Source organism: Acomys russatus, chromosome 30, assembly GCF_903995435.1.
Source record: "Acomys russatus chromosome 30, mAcoRus1.1, whole genome shotgun sequence".
NCBI classification, from domain to species: domain Eukaryota; kingdom Metazoa; phylum Chordata; class Mammalia; order Rodentia; family Muridae; genus Acomys; species Acomys russatus.
In genome coordinates this window covers 31,960,519-31,981,347 of record NC_067166.1, presented here as the reverse complement: position 1 = coordinate 31,981,347, position 20,829 = coordinate 31,960,519, and the positions used below count along the sequence as shown (strand labels likewise).

The 20,829-nt window shown below is 39.9% G+C and overlaps 1 protein-coding gene across 4 annotated transcripts in view; it reads left to right on the top strand.

Annotated features, from left to right (window-relative positions):
* The first annotated feature begins 4,051 nt into the window (after positions 1-4,051).
* Tmem161b (transmembrane protein 161B) overlaps positions 4,052-20,829 on the top strand; it is an 81,053-nt gene continuing 64,275 nt past the window's right edge. For 2 of the 4 annotated variants that reach the window (XM_051172587.1, XM_051172586.1), the window contains exon 1: positions 4,052-4,210. In XM_051172587.1, the coding sequence (XP_051028544.1) occupies positions 4,208-4,210 (3 nt within the window). In that variant the 5' untranslated portion in view covers positions 4,052-4,207. The remainder of the gene's footprint in view (positions 4,211-20,829) is intronic. The other 2 variants (XM_051172588.1, XM_051172590.1) reach the window with 1 other exon arrangement.

Below are 20,829 nucleotides of genomic sequence, written 5' to 3'. Positions count from 1 at the left end.
TAAAGGACAGTTGATGTGAGGTGGGGGCTAGCCCACTGCAGACTGTGCTATTTCTGGACCCATAAATCTGGGATATATATAAAAAAAACTTGAGTATTTTTAAAGTGTTTTCCAGTAATTTGTGTTCCGTCTTTTGAGAACTCCTTTAGTTCTAGAATTTAGGTTTTGATTGGGTTCTGTTCTTGATGTTATTTTAGTTTTTTAAAATTATTATTCTACATATTATGGCTGTGTCAAATGTATAATTGGTAATAATTTTTTTATTCTATAGGCTGCCACTTTGACAGTATCCTTTGCTACACAGAAGCTTTTTAGTTTTATGAGGTCCTGTTGTTTTAGTTGGGCTTTTTTCCCTATTGTTATGGTTTGGTGGCTTGTTATTGTTTTGTTTTTTGAGACAGAGTTTCTCTGTGTAGCCTTGGCTGTCCTGGACTCATTTTTGTTGACCAGGCTGGCCTCGAACTCACAGAGCTCCTCCTGCCTCTGCTTCCGGAGTGCTGGGATTAAAGGCATGCAACACCATGCCCTGGTTTGTTTGTTTGTCTTTTTAGTTTTTGCTTTGTTTTCTTGGTTTTTGTTTGAAGGAAGAGAGAAAGAACATTAGGATGGGTGGGGAGGGAGATGGGGAGGATCAGGGAGGACCTGGGGAGGGGATGAAAAAACTTCAAATGGCCTCCAAATCCCATTATGGGAAGATATCTCAGACAGTTCAATGCTTGCTGCTCAAGTGTGTGGGCAGTTTAAAACTTAGAACTTATGCTTAAAACAACAACAACAACACACACCACATACACACTCACACACATACACACACACACACACACACACACACACACACACACACACTCATTCACATGCACCACAAGGCAGCCTAATGCACCTAGCAAATTCCAGGTCAGTGAGAGACCACATCTTCTAACTTAAAAGGCAACTATTTTCCACTATAGCAACTAGTGGCTTTGTGGCAGAATATGACCAATAAATTATTGTTATTGGAATGCGACTGTTTTTACTATTGCCAATAAAGAGTTTTAAGCATAATTTATCAAAGGAAACAAAACCCCAAAAAAACAAGAGCCCCATTTTCCTCATAGCTACAGACTAATAGGAAAACAATATAAATCACAGAATAAAACATACAATCATAGTTAGCAATGAAACTTTTTTAGAGGGAGAACTAATCAACACATTTTGTAGAAGACAGGGATTGGACTTTAAAAAGTAAAGGATTTTAATAATTGGAGTAGGTGCTCATATAATATAGCTTTCTCTTGAGATTTATTCATATTTGAGATCAGTTCTGAGAGAACATTCTAAGTTATCACAAATCCCAAATGGTGAACATGTTGGCTGTTCATGCTGACTCTGACTCCCTTAATAACTTTGTATACTTTGTAAACCGTCAAGGCAGCAAAGTGGCCAGGCCCCTGACTCAAGAGCTCCAACAGCCAGGACCCTCCCCTAAACCACTTCTAACTGCCATAACGGCTTTTCCACCCTCTGTAACTGTCACAAAGGTCATCTCCAGCACTCAATAGGACCCTTCCCAGATTATGCTAATTTTAGGCAAAAAGTCTGAACAAAAAACTATCAAACCCTGAGCAGGAAACCCCACAAATCCCTGAGCTCTCCCAAGCTCAGGACTTGAAGTCCCACCAGTCCTCACCCTGGAAATATCTGCCCTAGAAAGCTCCACCCACTAAGAAACCCTATATAAAGGCTATGTCTGCTCAGTTCCCTGCTGTCCTTTCCTGGGAGCAGGGACAGCCACTCTTGAATTCATCCCTCCACACTCTGGACCCTCCCAATAAATCTCTTTTATGAGATTTGCTGCCTGGTGTGACTCTCATTGGAAGAAGCCAAGCGGCAATGAAGAGATGAAAAGAATCAAAAAAGTTTAGCAGGGCTGAGGATCCTGTGCTCAGAGGGGTAGAGCCTCCCCTGGGAGCTGCAACTGCTGTGCTGAGGAGGCTTCCTCTCAGGGCTGTGTGTCTCAGGATGATCTTCCATTGGGATGGATACCTTCTCCTCTCAGGGCTGTGTGGTTCTTGGGCTCCAGAGTCGCAAGACACCCATCTGAGCAGGAAGGCCAACAAAGCAGCTAAGACTTTTCTCAAAGATTGTGCTCATATCTAATCTGACAAAAATCTTTTAATCTCTATCATCGCATCTCCCCTTTCTCCATTCCATAATTTGCGTGCTCTCTCTCTCTTTCTCTCTCTTTCTTGAACCTTTGTCAAAGACTTCTAACCATTTAAAAAATAGGGGTAAGTTAAAAAACAAATCTAAACAGGTAATCAATAGAAAATATTCAGGGTTTTTTTTTTTATAGGATAAAGACTTGACACAACTGCAAATGTAAACACACACATTCTAATAATTAAAAATACTACATGTATAATGGCTTTTTAAAGTATTCTATGGGAGATAATGGTGTGAAATTAAAGACTTTTTAAACCAAGGATTGTTAATCAATGTGCCATACACAAAATAAACAATATAGATACTGACAGTCTATTAAAAGTGAAAAGATAGCAAAAACATTTTTTTTTCCTTTTTTCCTTTTTTTTCTGCTGGCAGGAATGAATTCTACCCTGCTAGTAATTCCGATCTTACTGTCACATAGGATGAGATGTACTGTGATCTTCAGCGAGGCTGCCAGGTTTAGGACACATAGAAGACCTACCGTGTCATGAATGAAAGACTTCACAGTGATGTCACTGACAGGCTGGTAGCCACTCTCCTTCTCCGCCTTTTTCTTCCTCAAGAATAGCAATCGCTTCCCCTAGATACAGCAGCAGGCAACCCCAAATCTCTCTTTACCAAACTCAACTCACTGCAGATGCCCTGGGGCCTGGCTTTTTACAGCCTTGTTTTTATAAAGCAGGAGCCGAACCCTTGGGGACGTTCTGGATTGATCAGCTGCAGACTCTGTTTCAAAAACCATTCCTCGAGGCCATTGGACTTGCAGCAGCTTCTGTCATTTCTTATAATTTCTTTATCACCTGTCACCCTATTTACTCCGCCCCCAATTAAAAACTAACATAAGGCATAAACTTTTTCTCCATACCCTTTTCAAATAGCCCCATTTAAACTTCTTTGGGTGGCTTGAAACGGACTCCTAGGGTCTTTGGGCCATTTAGAGGTTGAATGGCATTACTTCCTGGTACTCATCTGCCCAACCTTGCCTGCTGAAGATCAATTTTCTCCATCCCCAGTTCCGAACCCATAAGGAAACCACATGATGATAAAAAGCTATCTCATGGAGAAGGGTGAGTTAAGGAAAATTTCTGTATGGCTTCTCAAACTGTGTGGTAAGTTTCTGGATCAAAGATGCTCTGTGTAGTTATTTCAAACATCTGCAGGATTAACTCACATCGCAAAAAAAAAAAAAAAAAAAAAAAAGGCAGAGTTCACCGGAACAGTTTTGGAGGGTGGGGGAGGGTCACATAGCACATATATGCTTATGTATATGAGAATTTCACTTCATGTGACGCTTTTTCTGTTCATATTGGGATTAAGTAAGTAGTAAGTGGCCATACTGAAATTTCTTCTTAGGTCTTCTGTTCTTGATAGGTATCTTCTGGTTTCAGCTGGCATCCGTGGAGAGCGAAGAACTTCTAAAGGTCACACTCCATTGACCTAAGAGAGGATGGTGCTTAGGCAGGACGTGGGGTTTTACCGAGACTCCAAGGTACTGCATAAGGGAAACTGAAAGACAGAAAGGGCGCTGGCTGAGCTAGACAATTTCTGAGCTGTCTCAGCACGAATACAGCCTAGGATGCTCTTTATCTTCGCTAAACCGACAGGTAGGAGGTCTACACCCACCCAGCGGACACCTGCTCCAACACCGACAGGACCACCGGCTCCTGCGGAAAGCACCAAACCTACCTAGCGCCACGCCCACCTACCTGTGCGCCTGCGCCCCCTCGCTCTCAAGGTCAGCCCCGCCCCCCCCGCCCAAGCCCCGCACACGCGGAAGTAGCTTTAGAGGACGCCTTGCGTCTCCTCCTCTCTGCGTGGCGTGGGGTCGCCGGCGGTCAGGAGAAGGAGGAACTTCCTGTCCCGCGCGGGCAGGACTTCCGGCAGAGCCGGAAGACCTTTTCCCTCGCGGTTTCCAGAGGTCTGTGTTGCAGAACCTGGAGGGGAGATTCCGGACTGTCCCGGCGACTCTAGAGTGTCTGCCCCACGACCTGTTCTGGGCGTTATGGTGAGTCCTGTGAGGACCAGAGGGGCAACCTTCAGGAAGAAAGGGCGGGGAGGTCAGTCTGTGGAAGGGAGCCGGTGGATGCTCCCTGCTCAGAATGGAACCTACTGGAGCGTTGCGATCAACTGCTGACAGGACCCCTCACCTGCCCAACGTACTCGCGGCCGTCGCAGGGTTACTAGGCTGCCTAGGGACCTGAGGGGTCCCGGGAGGGGCAGGTCTGCCGGAGGACACACACTGAGTAGCCTGCCATCGTGTACGGCCTGTGGCACCAGGTAGCCCACGGATGACCTTGCTCAACTCATCACCTTATCCCAACCACCTTTCCCGGCTGCAGGCTTGTGGCCAAGAATTTAAGGACATAGAAAGTACCTGTCTTCTTGGAGGCAAGCAACGCCAGGCACTTAAACTGACTTCTCTTTAAAACTCAACTATTTCAGAACTGGAAATAATGTCACTCTTAAAAAAAAAAAAATGTCCAAGTTAAGTACCAACAGATTTAACTCGAAAGGAAAATTTGCAATTTTCTATTGTGAATATTTGTTGTCCTAGGGAGAATAGCCTCAGTCATAATATTTCTAAGTAGTGCCTTACAGGTTAGGTGAAAATGGAAAGAATTTGGTATGGGAAGGTAGGACAGAAAGGAGTAAAAAAAAAAGGGTATTGTACTGTGAGGTCAGTCATTCTGAGAGTCCTTATGCTGTTTTAGGCTGAAGGACAAAGTTCAGCGACTTGTAGAAAAAAATCTTATCAACTCTGGATAAGAAGCTGCCTTTTCATTGGTGGGTGTTGATTGATCACACTATTCAGAAGTTAACTTAGGAAATGAACACTATGATTTTGAAAAGTCTAGGTTTGGCTTTATTGCAGGAAAATGGGAGGAGGGTACGTGGTTCTGTAGGTGTGGTAGCTTTTTCTGGGACATAAAAGGATTTAAAAAACAGACTTGCTGTTTCTAAGATCACAGGATTCCGGTAAAGTTGAACAGGCCATCAGCCATCTGAAAGATGCCCTCATCTGTAGGGGCTTCTGCCTTGGATTCTAGCTTCAGTTGACCACGATGCTTTTGTTTTGTATACACCAGCCTGTCCTGCCTGCCTCTGTTTCCCAAGTGCTGGGATCAAAGACACTTGCCTCTACTCCCAGTTTGGCCATGCCCTTTTTTTTTTTTCAGGTTCACATATTGCCAGTTTTAGCTGTTGTGTGTGATGATTAAAACTCCTCTGTTTCCAGTTGCACTCTACCAGGTGACTTCTGTTTCTTTCAGCAGTGCTTTTTTTTTTTTTTTAATGTTTTAAATCTCAGAATAATATGTCTTACATTCCTTAAGAGAGCTCTGTTTTCATATGGCAGAAAGAAATTAGAGAGGGAACATTAGAACTGGAAGTAATCAAAATCTAGTCAATCTCCCCATCCCTTCGAATTTTACACAAGGAAGAAGGTGGTGTTCAGACACAGGCAATGATACACTTGAAATAGCTGATGAACTTGGTCTCAGTTTCTTATGTGGACATTTTTTATTTAGTCTGGGAGGTTGATGATTGTGTCCACATAGAATTCTTAAGTTTGGGGTAGTCAACAAGAAGCTGAGTTAGAATCTGTTCTCTATACTCCGAGTTCCACAGACCATTCTGGAAGCACCAAAGAAGTAGGCATGTTTTCAGCTAGTCTCATGGTGACTTTTTACTATGGGAGGCCTGGTAGTTAGCTGTCTCCATTGTGACATTGATCTATCTTGTTTTTGGTTATTTGACTGATTGTTCGCAGCTATGAAATTGATCATGTTTGTGTTTATAATTGCAGTCAGTGTTTGCAATCTTTATTTTAGAAAAAAGTCTGAGTTGAATAAAGTGGGGATGGGCTGACTTTAGACTACAGCTTCTTTTCAGTTGCAACCATACGTGGGAAGAGCATTACACATGAGCTCTTTAGGCCCAGATTCTGCCCATTAGTCACATGAATTTAGTGAGGTTACTCAACTCTATAAGGAGTTCTAGATTCCTGACAAAAGATGTAGAATTGGTTGTTAGTCATCTTCCAATTCTTTATGCTCAGTAACTTAGAACTTTGATTCATGATATATACGTGTTGCTGATTAAGATGTAATCCAGTTTCCTTGCCCTTTTATTTCCTTTTTAAAAAATAAATTATATATATATATACACACACACACATATATATGTGTGTATACACACACACACACACACAGATACACACACATCATGTGTCATCTTAGAATCTTTGTCCTTATGTTAGGCCAAGTATTTCACTACTGTCTTATAAATGTTACCCTACAGTGGACATTATGGTTTTATTGTTGTTTAATTGGTTATAAATTTATTCTGCTCTCTCATCCTCTGATATGGTATGTAGTCCCAACCTTGAAAGATGGTCTGTGTATGTCAGTTTCTTGTATTATGAACAAATGACAGTAGGCTTGTCTATAGACTACATTTTTTTTCAGTTTGTGAAAGTATTCGATAAACAATTTACTAAATGTATACTGATTTGTTTTGCTTTCTATTGTGATGGAAATCTTGCATTCATATTACTTTGTGGGAAAGCAGTAACCCATTAGAGCTGGTGCCTAATGTCTTGTTTAGTCAATGGAGCACTTCATCGCTGTGGGGAGGTGGACAGCATTGCCATAGTCAGAGTGGCGAGGAGTAGAGCTGGAAAGAGAGAATGTGATACGTGCTCTGAGAGAAGTACATGCAGTATGCTTGGAGAGCACAGCGCAGTGGATTGAGGCTACACTGGGGGAGTCACGGAATAGGTGACATCTAATTAACCTGGAAAGGGTGTTGGTGTACTTGAGCTTACTTAAGAATGCTAGGGCTTGGTGGTGCATACCTTTAGTCCCAGCGTAGGGTCTGTGAGTTTGAGGCTAGCCTAATATACAGTGAATTCCATGCTATTCAGCCTCAAAAAAAATTACATATGATTCTTGATAAAAATATAGAGTTGGACTCCATTATTTAGTGGTGCAATTATATGGTCTTTTTGTTTTGAAACAGGTTCTTACTCATTAGGTCGAGCTGGCCTTGAACTCCCTGCTGCCTTGCTTCAGCCTCCCAAGTGCTGGGATTAATGCATAAGCCATCACTCTCAACTCTGAATTTTATTTCTAATAAATTCTGTAGTTAAGTCTGAAACAAGTGGTCTTCAAACCATCCTTAGAAAGTTGGGAGGCTAAGAAAAGTGGGCGTATTTATTAGAAGTTCCTTTGCATTGGAATTAAAGTCAGGCATGCAGTTTGAAGCACGCACTCTACCTAGGTTCTGCACTGAGCATGTAGGGCAGAAGTTTGAATGTCTTCTGAGGTTCTCTGATTTCCTTCCCTGAGATTCTTCTTTGCTCCTTTTTCCATCAAGAGGCCTGGCCAATGCTCTGTTAGAGACTTCCTGTTTCTCCAGTTAGTATTTGGTTAATTCAGCCAGTCATCCCTGACACCTTTGTAGAAAAAAACAAGTGTAAACTATCTTATTACTCCGTATGTACCACATGTATGAGTCTATTTCCCATTGCTAATATCATAGTGCCACAGACTGTAAATTGTGAGAAGTGATTTTGTGGTTCAGTCTGGTCCAAGGTAGAGGGACCTTATCTTGTGATGGCTTTGCTGGCAGTGGTCAAGTGTTTCAGAAAGTCATATGGCAAGAGTTGGGGTGTGCGTGTGTTTAATGTGTGCGTCCTGTCATTTCTTTCTTTTCTTGCTTTAATTACAGGAACTCTGCTGTGATGTCTAATTCTAATCACATCCCAATGGCAGTACCCTGAAACCTGAGTTAGGCCAAGTTTTCACCCTCTTAATGCTTGGAGAGGACAAACCATCCTTTACCTCTGCTCTGTAACTATGTCAAACAAACAAACACCAACTTCAAGTCCTTATAAAGTGAATATTCTCTTGGTGTAGCTGAAATGAATATACCCTTTATTTTACCAGACAACTGTTAAGAAAGTCCTATTCTTATTTCAAAGAATACTTGTCCAGTCACTCCTTCGCTGTTTTTCAACACTGATAGGCCAAGGATGTAACTGTTAATAAAACAGATACCTCTGCCTTTTGGGAGCTTGTTCTATTAGGAGAGGCTGATGGCTGCTCCTATAGTGAAGCAGTCAGCCTGTTGGCTGTGGCAAATGAAACAAAGAAAGCAGACAGGAGTAGAAAATGATGCTGGTGGCTCTACTGTAGAGAGGAGGAAATGTAACTAATTTGACTGATACATATGGGTACAAATTTGCCAACTGCATTTTAAACAGTTGTAATACATCTTTTTAAAAAAGGCACAAATCTAGCTTGTTTTAGCTGTGTAAGACAGCCAGTAGAATTATTACAGGTTTTACAGGTTTTCAGTGAACAGGATGATTATAGTTATTTTTAAGCATGTAGATAATGGTGTTTATTTCATAGACTGCAGTTTAACATCACTTAGTGAAAAAAAAGAAGGCTTTTATTGTTTAAAGATTTATATTTTATTTTGTGTGTATGAGTGCTTGCCGTGTATGTGTCTGTGTGTGTGTGTCTGTATGTGTGGGTGTGTGTACAGGTATCATTTGTATGACTGCTACAGAGGCCAGAAGATGATATCGATTCCCTGGGTCTGTTGTAACAGATAGTTATGAGCCATTTATGTAGGTGCTGAGAATTGAACCCCCATCACCTGCAAGAGCAGCAAGTGCTCCTAACTGCTGAGCCATCTTTCCAGCTCCTTGAATTTTTTTTTTCCTTAACCCACTTAAAAAAAATTTTTTTTTACTTTTTTATATTAATTTATTCATATTACATCTCGATTGTTAGCCCTTCCCCTGTTTCCTCCCATTCTTCCCTCCCTCCCACTTCTCCCCTTCTCCCCTCCCCTATGTCTGTGATTAAGGGAGACCTCCTCCCCCTATATATGCTCTTAGAATATCGAGTCTCTTCTTGGTAACTTGCTATCCTTCCTCTGAGTGCCACCAGGCCTCCCATCCAGGGGACGTGGTCAGAAAAGGGGCACCAGAGTTCGTGTGAGAGTCAGATTTCACTCTCCACTCTTAACCCACTTTTTAATTATGTATCTTGGTGGTTGCCTTCATGTATGTGTGCAGTGCCTGAAGAGGCTACAGGAAAGGTTCAGACTTCCTGGGACTTGTTTGTTAGCAGTGATATAGGTGCTGAGAAATGAACCAGGGTCCTCTGGAAAAATAGGCACTGCTCGTAACTGCTGAGCCATCTCTCCAGCCCCTTAAGGTATTTTTTAAAGAGGAGCTTTAGGTGTATGTGCACAGGTTTCTGTTATTCTACATGTCCTCTCCATTGTCTGTAAACTTCCCCAGAATGGTGTCTCATTTTTTTTAAATAACATATTCATTCATACAATGTGTTTTGACCGTACTTTTTGTGGGTTGGATGAATAGATTATTCTATATACCCATCATTACAGTATAAAAATATTTTTGCCAGGCGTGATGGTGCACACCTTTAATCCCAGCACTCGGGAGGAAGAGGCAGGTGGATCATTGTGAGGTCAAGGCCAACCTGGTCTACAAAGCGAGTTCAGGACAGCCAAGGCTAACACAGAGAGACCTTGTCTTGAAAAACAAACAAACAAAAGGAGTATTTTCACTCTCCTGAATTCATACTTCCCTTCTCCTTTCCTCCGGCAATCACTGATCTTTTTCACTATAATCAGGGCTTTCTGGAATGTTGTATGATTGGAACCATGCAGTGTTATAGCCCTTGCAGATTGGCTTATTTTACTTTGTAATATTTACAGCTCCCTCATGTTTTATAGTTTTCTTTTTCCTTTCCTACTACCCTCCCCACCTTTATTCTAAGACAGATCTAGGACCTGGACTTGCCACTTAAGCACTCTGCTATCATGGTACTTGGATTGTAGGGGAGCGTTGTGAGACAAAACTTTTCCTGGCAAGACGCAGCATACGTGTCTACTCATCCTGGATAGGAACCCATGAGAGCCCTAAGTCCAGCGTGAGTTCTGTAGGGTAACTTACAGAAATATATGGGTGCGGGATTACTTACAGTAGTGGAAATGACTCAGACACCTACATCACAAAGCCCCTCTCCCCCAACACACCCACCTAGCACAGGTGACAACTCACAAAGCTGGGAACCTGGAGCGCACTGCACAGCGTGCAGGCAGCTCAACGGTTGGAGAATGCCCTTCCCACCTACCTCAGTTGGTCTAAACCTCTCCCAGGCAGCTTGGCTGGTTTCTGCTTCTTCCAGGCAGCTTTGGTAGTCTCAAGTCTTCTTTGCAGCTTAGCTTGTCTGAGTCTTCTTCCCACCTGGCTGCCTTCTGTGTGAGGGGACCATTCAGCTTTTGTTGCTTCCTCTGGAGGGGAGGGCCTAGTGAACCTGCTTAGTTTCAGGGAAGGTATTTTGACTTGTTTACTTTCCTGTTTAAAAACCCTTCCTCAACTGGGGGTGGTGGCGCAGGCCTTTAATCCCAGCACTCCGGAGGCAGAGGCAGGTGAATCACTGGAAGTTCGAGCCAGCCTGGTCTACCAGGATGGCCAAAATAACATAGAGAAACCCTCTTGAAAACAAACAAACAAAAAAGCTTTCCTCTTTAGATGGACTCCTTCAATCTCTAAGGAAACTATATTACCCAGTAGGGTAGACCACCATGCTCAGATAGACTTAATTAAAGTGTGTGTGTGTGTGTGTGTGTGTGTGTGTGTGTGTACGTACGTACACACACCACGTGTAGGCCTGGTGCCCATGAAGGTCAGAAGAAGGCCTCAGATTCCTAGGACTGGAGTTACACACAGTTGTGAACTGCTGTGGGTGGGCGCTGGGAATGAAACCTTGGTCAGCTGGAGGAGCAGCCAGTGCTCTTAACTACTGAGCCATCTTTTCAGCCCCCTCAACTAATTTTTTTAATGAGTTGACTTTGTCTTATTGACAAGTTTATAGTCAGTACCATACCTAAAGTCATCAAGTTGTCTCATGTTATCTTATAGGGACTCTGATAAGTTTTGTGTTTACATTTAAGCCTATGATTTAAGTAAAGTTTTATAAGTCTAAGCATGTGTCTAAGTTCATCCTTTTATTGTGAATATTCAATTATTCCAACTTTTTTTTTGAAAAGAGTGACTTTTTCTCTTTTTTCTCTTGATATTATTGTCTGTCAAGGTTTAACTAACTGTATTTTTGTGGGTCTATATCCAGCCTCTCTTTCTTTGTATTAATTATGTCTGTCCTATCGTCAGTACTGCACTGCTTAGATTACTGTAGCTTTTTAATAAATCTTGAAATCTATTCATGTCAGTCTTCTAGCTTTGTTTTCCTCAATATTTTCTTCTCTGTCCAAGCTCTTTTACCTGTGTTTATATTTTGGGATCATTTTTTTTTTAAATTATAGAGTAATTTTCTATGATTTTTGGAGATTTATTGTTTTCAATTATGTGTCTCTGTGAGTATGTGCACTTGAATTAGAGGTATTAAATTCCCTCATAGCTATAGTTACAGGCTTATGGTCTGCCTGAAGTGGATGCTAGGAACCAGACTTTGGTCTTCTACAAGCACAATACATACTCTTAACCGCAGAGGCAGCAAGCCTTCTTCCCATGATTTTGATTGGTATTAAATTGGTGTAAATTGTGCTGAAAAGGATCCATGTCATGACAATATTGAGTCTTGCCTATTCATGAACATGGAGTGTCTCCTGTTTATTTTTGTCTCTACTTTCAGTCATCAGAATCTTCTAGTTTTCTATTACCAGATCTACTCATATTTCCTCTCTCAGTTTTTAAGACAGGGAGGATCTTACACTATAGTCCTGGCTGGCTTGACACTTCTTATGGAGACTAGTTGATGCCCAGTTTGTGATGATCCTTTTCCCACTTTCTCTCAAATGCTGGCATTGGCGCGTGTCACCATGACTAGCTATATCTTCTTAGACTCCTATCTACATACTTCACTATATTTTGGGTGCTGATGTGAACACGCCATTGTTGTTTTGTTTGATAATGAAGAATAAGCCCAGGATTAAAGGCAGGTCTTGCTCTAGGATGGTATGAAGTCACTGAGTTTTGTGTATTAGGTTGTATTGGGCAACCTTGCTATAATCACTTTTGTGTCCATCGTGTGCCGCGTTAGTGCACTGCCTCATCAGAGTTCTGAGAAAATAGACGTAAGACACACACACACAAAATCCCAGTTGTACCTTCATAATACTTAAATACCACAGAAAGAGTAATTCTATTATTAAAGTAGATGGACTATCTTTTGTATGTTTGTCATAAAATGTAAGGTTTAGGGAAAAAAGGAACTATTTTAAAGCTTTGGAAGAAAATGAATTTTCATTGCGGTAGGAAGGCCCACCTTCTCTGTAGGTAAAGTGTTCCATTGGAAGGAGGTACCGTGCTGTGTGAGGAGAGAAAACAAGCTGATCACTAGCGTTACTGTGTTTGTTCACTGCTCACTGCTGATCTTGACTGTGGTGGGACTGACTGCTCCAAGTTCCTGCCCCTAGAACTACAAGCCACATCAGCTGACTATCCTCAGTTGCTTTTGTCAGGATTATCACAGCAGCAAGAATAAAAGTAAGTAAGAGAGTCCTTGAAGTTAGAGACTCTTAAAGCAACTGCAGATGGATAAAAATTGAATTTTACTTTTCATCAGTAACTAATAGCTAAGTGTATTTTTAGCAGTTGTAATTTATCAGATATTCTAAAAGTGAACTTCGTTTCAATCCTTATGAAGTGGTGAAGTTCTGGAGTTTTGTTTGAAGTGTAGTTTTACCAGTGGAGGCACAACAAAAGTGGAGTAATGTGTCCAGAGAAATACAGTGGTGATAGAACGTGACTTCTAAGCTTGTCTTCCTGGGCCACTGTGCTGCTTGGCTAGGCTGATTATTGTTTAGTTTGATCACTTTCAACTTGTAAAAGAATTTGATTTCAAAAGTTTAATGCAGTGTTAAAAATTAAGCACCACTTTCTTGTAAAGAAAATAGTATAATAAGAAATAATTAGATTATTTTTGTTAGTTTTGGTAGTTCATACTACCTATGCCTAGCTACTCTAAAGGCTGAGAGGCAGGTGGATCCTGGGTTCATGTTAACCTGAGCTTTCGAGTTTAAGGCCAGCATGGACAGTGTACTCAGACCCTGTCTCCACGTCAGCAAAACGTGGCTGATAACATCTAACTCACTGTTAGAGCACTGGTCTAGCACAGCATGTATGAGATCCTGAATTCAGTCCTAAGAATCACTAAAAAAAACAAAAACAAAAACAAAAACCCAATAGTAATCATTATGACTGTTATATAATTGCAAAACCATCTCAAGCCTAGTTGATACTGAATGTAACAAATAATGACATTACTGTAAACATAATATGGTTGGCATTTCTAAGTCAAGTGCCTAGCTTCTTTCACTGGCGCAGAGTCGCAGTGTAGACTTCTCCTGTGAAGCCATTCCTTCCCACCAGAGCTTTAATCATTAAAGGCTAGGCACTGACGGTAGGTGATGCTGGTGAGTGGGCAGGAGGTGGAGATGAGAAGCTGTGAATTGGAGCTCCGTAATTACTGTAAGCCTGCTGTATGGTACCTGAGCTGCATCTCCTCTCCCCAGGGCTCTAGCCATGGGCTCTCTCCCGCCCCTTGTACTTGTAATGACTATTGCTAACTACTGAAACTTTGTTTCCATAGGAGTTACAAAATCTATAATCTCGTAGAGAAGCTGCCTTCCTTTCCATATGGCCAGCAGACGTTACTTCTAACAGTTAATTAGCACTGAATGTTTTTTTTAAAGAGGAAAAATAGTACTTTTGATAAGGTCTTGTCATCTCAAGTTCATGCTCAACAACCATACAGTTGAGTTACAAAAGAAATCACATTTTAAAAAATCATATTTGAAATAAATTTACAATTTTATGTTGGGTCACATTCATAGTTAGCCTGAAGTACGTTGCCAACAGCCTCTGCCTGCTGTGAAGACTTAGTACAATAAGGTTTTAGTTCCACTTTAGTTTGCAGTGTTGAGGGAAGTCTTTGACTGAGTTACAACCCGTGTTTACTTTTTAAGGTAAACATTACAATTTTTATCTCTGAGATAAATAGGAACCTTTAAAAATAATAATCTCAGTTATCCAAATTATCTGTTTGTCCTTCACACCATGCTGAGTTCAGCTAGTGTTTGTTATCTTTATTTGCTGATTGCTACTGTTTGCCCTACAGCCATGATCTACTTTGGAAAAGCAGTGTCACCTTCTACTGAAGGAAAGTCATGCTGGAAGATATTTTTCCACCAAAGACAAAACTCCATTAGTTTGTCATATTTAAATATTTTTATAATTCCAGAAGACGTCAACCATATTTATAGTGATTATAAGTGACTAAAATGGTTCATGGTCTTGAGGTTGTGGGGATGTCTGTAATTGTGTTTATTCTGTCACTGAACCATTCCTTTGTGTTCAGCTTTGTTCAGAAGGGAGACAATCATTTCTTATCCCATAAGTGTTGCCTTGTGGCTTTTGCCAGTTTCTTGCTCATTAGCCCAGGCTAGTGTGGAACTCACTTTGTCCTTTTTTTTTTTTTTTTTTTTCTGCTACCTCAGACTTCTGATCCCTCTGCCACAGTTTCCAGGAGCTGGGATTATAGTTGTTTTCAACCGTGCTCAGCTAAGTTTTGTATTTATTGTGCTTAAAAATTGACTTATACTCTTTAAGACAAGAGAAGTAGAAGACTTGGCAACTGGATTTTGGAAATAGTTGTTAACATATTTTTCTGATTATTAGAAACAGAAAAAACCCTGAAACATTCATTATATTGTATATTATGACCTTGAAACACTTGGGTTTTTTTTAAGATTTAAATTATAATTTCAACTGCTGTTTATTGCCTGCTTGCATTTTTTCTTTCTTCTTTCTTCCTTTTTTTTGTTTTGTTTTGTTTTGTTTCTTCCTCAATCAGTTTTACTAGAAGTGTTTGCGGTCATCATAATTCTTTTGTCCTTTTTCGCTTTTCCTCCACTATGGACCTTAGGTCACCCTGGAACTTAAAACTGTGTAGGTCAGGCTGGCTGTCATCCCACTTTCCTGATAAAATTTCCCAAGTGCAGAGATTACTGATACGTGAATAATACCTTCAAGCAGTTTTGTTTCATAAGTTTCCCAGTGCTAAGTGGTATCCCCAACTCCTTTCTCTTAGTACCCCATGATTAGGAAAAATATTGTACCATTTAAAAAACAAAATAAAAGCCTCAAGTCATTTGAAGGGAAAATTTACTAAGTTTCTGCAGTAGAGTTAAAAACCAAAACAAGTCTGTAGGCTTCAATAAGTCATAAGTCTCTGGAGAGCATTAGGATTTTTTTTTTAAATAATGAATATCTGTGCTTATTTGTGTGTGTGTGTGTCAACAGGTGCACTTGCCTGTGTATGCTTGGAGTCATATTTCTACTGTGTGGGTTCAGGGGATCCAACTTAGTCCTCAGACTTGGCAGTAAAGGCCTTAATTCACCAAGCATGTCAGTGACCCTGGAAATCTTTTAAAAAAAAATACTTAATTCATTTTAAAGCACTAGTTGAGGTGAGACTGTTGAATAGTGGGCTAAGCTACTACTCTTCATTAATTTGCAACTCTTAGTTTTCCTTCAAGCTTCTTATAAATTGTAGCTCATTCAGTCCTTTTAAATAAGGGATCATTATTATCACTAGCTGAAAACTTCATGTCAGAGACTTTGTTGGTTTTATAAAAACGTTAAATTTTCAAATGCTAGATGTGTGTTTGGTTAAAATGTGGCATTCATAAACAGATCTGCTTGGAATTTGAGAGATTATTTGCTAGTTGTTTTAGAGATAAGAAATGAGTCTGGGAGAGAGCTTTTCTAATTGTTGTGTAGCTAGCGATGAAAGTACACTGTACTGCAGTGTGTTTAATTATTTAATGCGTTAAAATATTCACCATGAGTGCATTTAACCAATAGCTAACTTTAGGAACATACGTTTAAAGTTCCTTGGATTTTGTTTTTATAACCTTAAACGTATAACTGAATTTTTATTTCATATTTGCTTTATGAACCATTACTAGTTCACTTAACATGGTTGTAATATGTAGTTTGGTGGATGAAAGTATTTGTGACACAAATACCCATTACATTAAATGGAGAAGCTTCTCACATACCTTGTCTTAGACATAGAAAGCATGATGTGGTGTTTTTTTTTTTTTTTTTTTTTTTTTTGCTAGTAAGAGGAATACTCTTGCTATAGTTCAGTGCTTCATGCAGTGACTATAGCAAAACAACAGAGCAAATTTAAAATTTATCTTTCATCCTTTTATTTCATCAAGAAGGAAATGTTTATTTTGTGGTATTAAACTGCCATGATAACTTCCGGAAGCAGGGCTTGGAGTGAAGTGGAAGAGATGCGTCCAGCCATCATGGGGGAGATCCTTCAGTCCGTGGTCAGAGATGAGCACAGCAGTGGTATACTTCCTAGTTTTAGGTAGAAAATGGAAAGTTATACAAGGTTTCAGGGAGGAAATGAATGTTAATGACTGGGCTGGGATTATTTTGATCAAGTTAATTTATAAAAATAAATGTCTCCTGAGTTCAGCAAATAACTTCATTGAATATAGACCTATTTTCTGCAATGTCAGAAAACATTTTTACAGTCAAGAAAAGTGGGGACATTTAAATACCTTCTCAGACTGAGCGTTTTTGATGTTACCTTTCAGTACATGGTGAAACATTTATTCATGTCTTAGCTAGAGATGAAGTGACTAAGTAATGTCTTCTGAGATACTTGATTCATCGTTAGTGTTTTAATGACTATAGTGTTGCTTTATACGAGGTGTTGCATAATTTATTCAACCACTGTAACTGGAAAATTATCTTTTAAAATAAAAAACTATTCATTTTAACACAAGTGTGTTAGAATGGTTTATGAGATGCATTTAATTAACATGCCCGCCATTGTAAACTGTATCTTTATCTTTGCTCTATTTTCTTAGTCTCTTGTTTGCTTTTTCTACTTAAATTGAAGAAAATGTCTTCAGTTTTTTCTTAATTTAATCAATTATCATAGATGTCTTTATTATTATCTGTACCAAAAACTATGAAGCTGCTAGTTTGAATACAAGTTGTCAATTGCATGTATTCTATGGCATTGTAGGTTTAATTCCTAAGGAACTTACCTTATATTTAAGCATTTTTTTGAGAATTTATACTTTTAAACATCAGTTTCAATAATTTAGGAAATATTTTGTTACTATTTTAAAAGTACATTAATGTGTGTATGTGTTTGTGTATATGAGTTCAGCCTCCTAAAGAGGTCCGAAGTGCTGGACACCTTTAGAGTTACAGGCTGGTTGTGGGCTCCTTGGAAAGGGTCCTGGAACAGAACAGAGCTTGTCCACAAGGCAGCACGCACTCTGGTTTTTGGTTTCATTCTGTTTTGTTATGTAGCCTTGGCTGTTCTGGAGCTTACTATGTAGAGCAGGCTGGCCTTGAGCTCAAAGATACATCTGCCTCTGCCTCCTGGGCGGTGGGATTAAAGGCATGGACCCTTAGTAAGTGCTCTTAGTGATTGAGCCATCTCTCCAGCCCAGCACTTCAGTTTAAAATGTGTTAATGTCTTCTTAGTTAGAAAAAAGCAGCAAATTATATATGTACTTTTTATTTTAAAGAAACTAAAGAACATTAATTTTTATCAATGAAACTGATACTGGCAAACTAAACAATTCTATAAACAATTCATTTTAAAACTTTATCTTTTGAGCTAAACTTATAGTTGATATATATGTTTCTATTTGTAAGAATAAATTGAACAGTATGGCACGGTTATTTTAGAGCTGAAAATGCTTAAATATCCTCTGTTTTATGTAAATTGGTAAATTAATTGTAAATATCAATTGGTGACTTACTCTTTAGCTGCTTTTCTTTTTATCATTAAAGCATTTATTTGGGGGAAACATGTGTGCTGCTAAGGACAGAGGACAGTTGGTGAGGGGTCTGTCCTTCCCCATGTGAGTTTCAGGGATTGACTTGGCTACAAGCACCATTATCCATGGAGCCATGTTGCCAGCCTTCCTTTGCTTCTTTTCTGCAGAGTTCTATTATTTTCGTTTACTATAAAGACCTTGTTTTGTAACTTTCAGTTTCAAACTTTCAGTCCTGTTTCCTATGCTACTAATGCCTGACTCAAGGTAGCACTAGCTCATATAACCATTCTGTGGTGCTGGAGATGGCCATAAGAAAGCGGCTTACTGTTTATGGTTGTCTTTGTTGCTTTTACCAGTGTTGGATTAAATAGCGGATTTCTCTCTTGGATTAAGTCTAAACTGTTGTTAATCCCTTGACCTATTAAAGCAACTATTATAAGGCATTGACCTCTTAAAGCAACCATCTTCAAAGCTTCTGCTTAGGGTTATCAGTCATTCACCTGCGTGATTTTTATCAGTTGTCCCTTTAGGTCTCTAACGCTCCTGTAATGACATTGATCCTGATGATAACCCTGGCTTTCATCACTCCGCTTTTCCCCTGCAGAGAGCCTGCTGTGGCTGTTCTTCAAGGACATCTTCAGTGCCGTCTGGTGCTTTATTTGGCAATTGATAAGCCATTTCATCTTGACTTTTTAAAAAAATATTCTCATAACATTTAAAGGTTCTAAATTCTGATTATTAACTTTTCTGATATTGTACCTAAGCAAATCTGAGAAGTTTTCTAACATAACTACATGGTACCATCAAGTATCCAGGATCTTCACACCATTTACTTAATTTATCCTGAGCAAGTTCATATTACCTGTGATGGCCACAGGCCAGTTTTCATATTTAATAAGTCCATACTTATTTATGTTTCCATTCAGTAGGATAAAGACCTAAAGCTACATTTTGCTCTTATGCATTAGGTCTAATCTGACCCATAAGTGGTGACATTGAATTTGTCTCTTTCGCTGTGCATACATACACAAAAGACACACACATACACACACGTACACGTGTATGTGTATTATATATATATATATATATGTGTGTGTGTGTCTCTCTGCTATATATATATGTATATCATACATTATGGATTTATGTATGTATAGGTTTTTTTGGTCTGACTATTTGAACCATTTAAAAAATTTTTTATTTATTGAAAATAGACTATTTTCTTATACACTATATCTTGATTAGCTTCCTCACCTTCTATTCCTTTTCTGCTTGCCCGCCCCTCAGACCCGCTCCTTTCCTTTCTCTTACTAGAAAAGAACAGGCTTCTAGGAGATAACAGCCAAACAGGACAAAATACAAAGAGCCCCCAAAGCAGGCACAGAATCAGAGATAAACTCCTTCACACACTTAGGAGTCCCATGAAAATACTAAACTGAAAGCTATAGTATGCACACAGAGGACCTGGTGTAGGCTGTATTCTTGCTGTTTTAGTCTCTGTGCGTTCATGTGAGCCTTGCTCAGTTGATTCAGAAGGCCTTTTCCATCCCCCATGGCTCTTCAACTCTTTCCACCTCCTCTTCTCTGGAGAGCCCTGAGAGGAAGGATTTGATGCAGACATCCTATTTACAGCTGTGTGTTCCAAGTCCCTGTGTGTGTTGTCTGGCTGTTGGTCTCCGTATTTGTTTCTGCCGCAGAAGAAAGCCTCTCTGATGATGGTTGGGTAAGGCACCATTCCATGAGCATAGAGGGATATCATTAAGAGTCATTTTATTGTTACTTTTTTTTTTTCTTTAGACCAGCAGGATTTGGTTTACCTGAGATCTCTAGTCTCTGATACTTGGTCATCCAAACAGTTTTGAGTTTGGGTCCCGTCTTATAAAAGTGACCTTAAGTCAAATCAGATTGGTTGGCTACTCCTGCAAGGTCTGTGCTACCATTGTCCTAACATTATCTTGCAGACATTATAGGTAAAAGGTTTTGTGGCTGAGTTGGTGTTTACATTTTTTTTTTGGGAATTTGCAGAGTACCTTCCCAAATCAAAGACACTAGAACATGGGGATGAAGGAGCCATTAGGCTCCAGCTTGACTTCTCCATATTTATTGAGTTATATGGGGGTTATCTTCAGCCTACCCTACCTTTTGCGATCAGCTTGCAGAGAGGAAGCCATTATGTTACCAACAGGTTGGATTATTTGAGGATTTCTATGAGAATCCCTTGGCTGACAACTCATTTGAATGCAAGTTTGGTGACAAGAGATGGCCAGTTGATACTCCATCACCTCAATTATTAGGAGACCTCATTAGGACTGCTGTCATATAATGAGTTTTCCCTGCACTAAGTTTCCATACCATACCTCAAATACCTCTCAATTGTAGCTGCCTCTCTCTGCATTCCCATCCTTAACTCTATTTCCCTTCCCTCTCCTCACCTTATCCTGCCATTTGCTTCCTGCCTTGTCCTCCTGCCCATAAAATCTATTTTCCCCTCCCAGGGAGATCCATGTGTCCACCCTAGTGCTTTCCTCTATGCCTAACCTCTCTGAGTCTATATACTGTCGTTATCATTTATGTAATGGCTAATGAGAAGTGAATACACGCTTTATTTTTCTGAGTCTGGGTTGCCTCACTCAGAATGACTTTTTTCTAGTTCCGTCTATTTGCCTGCAAGTTTCATGATGTCCTTTTTAATAGGTGAGTAGCATTCCATTATGTAAATGTATCTACCACATTTTCTTT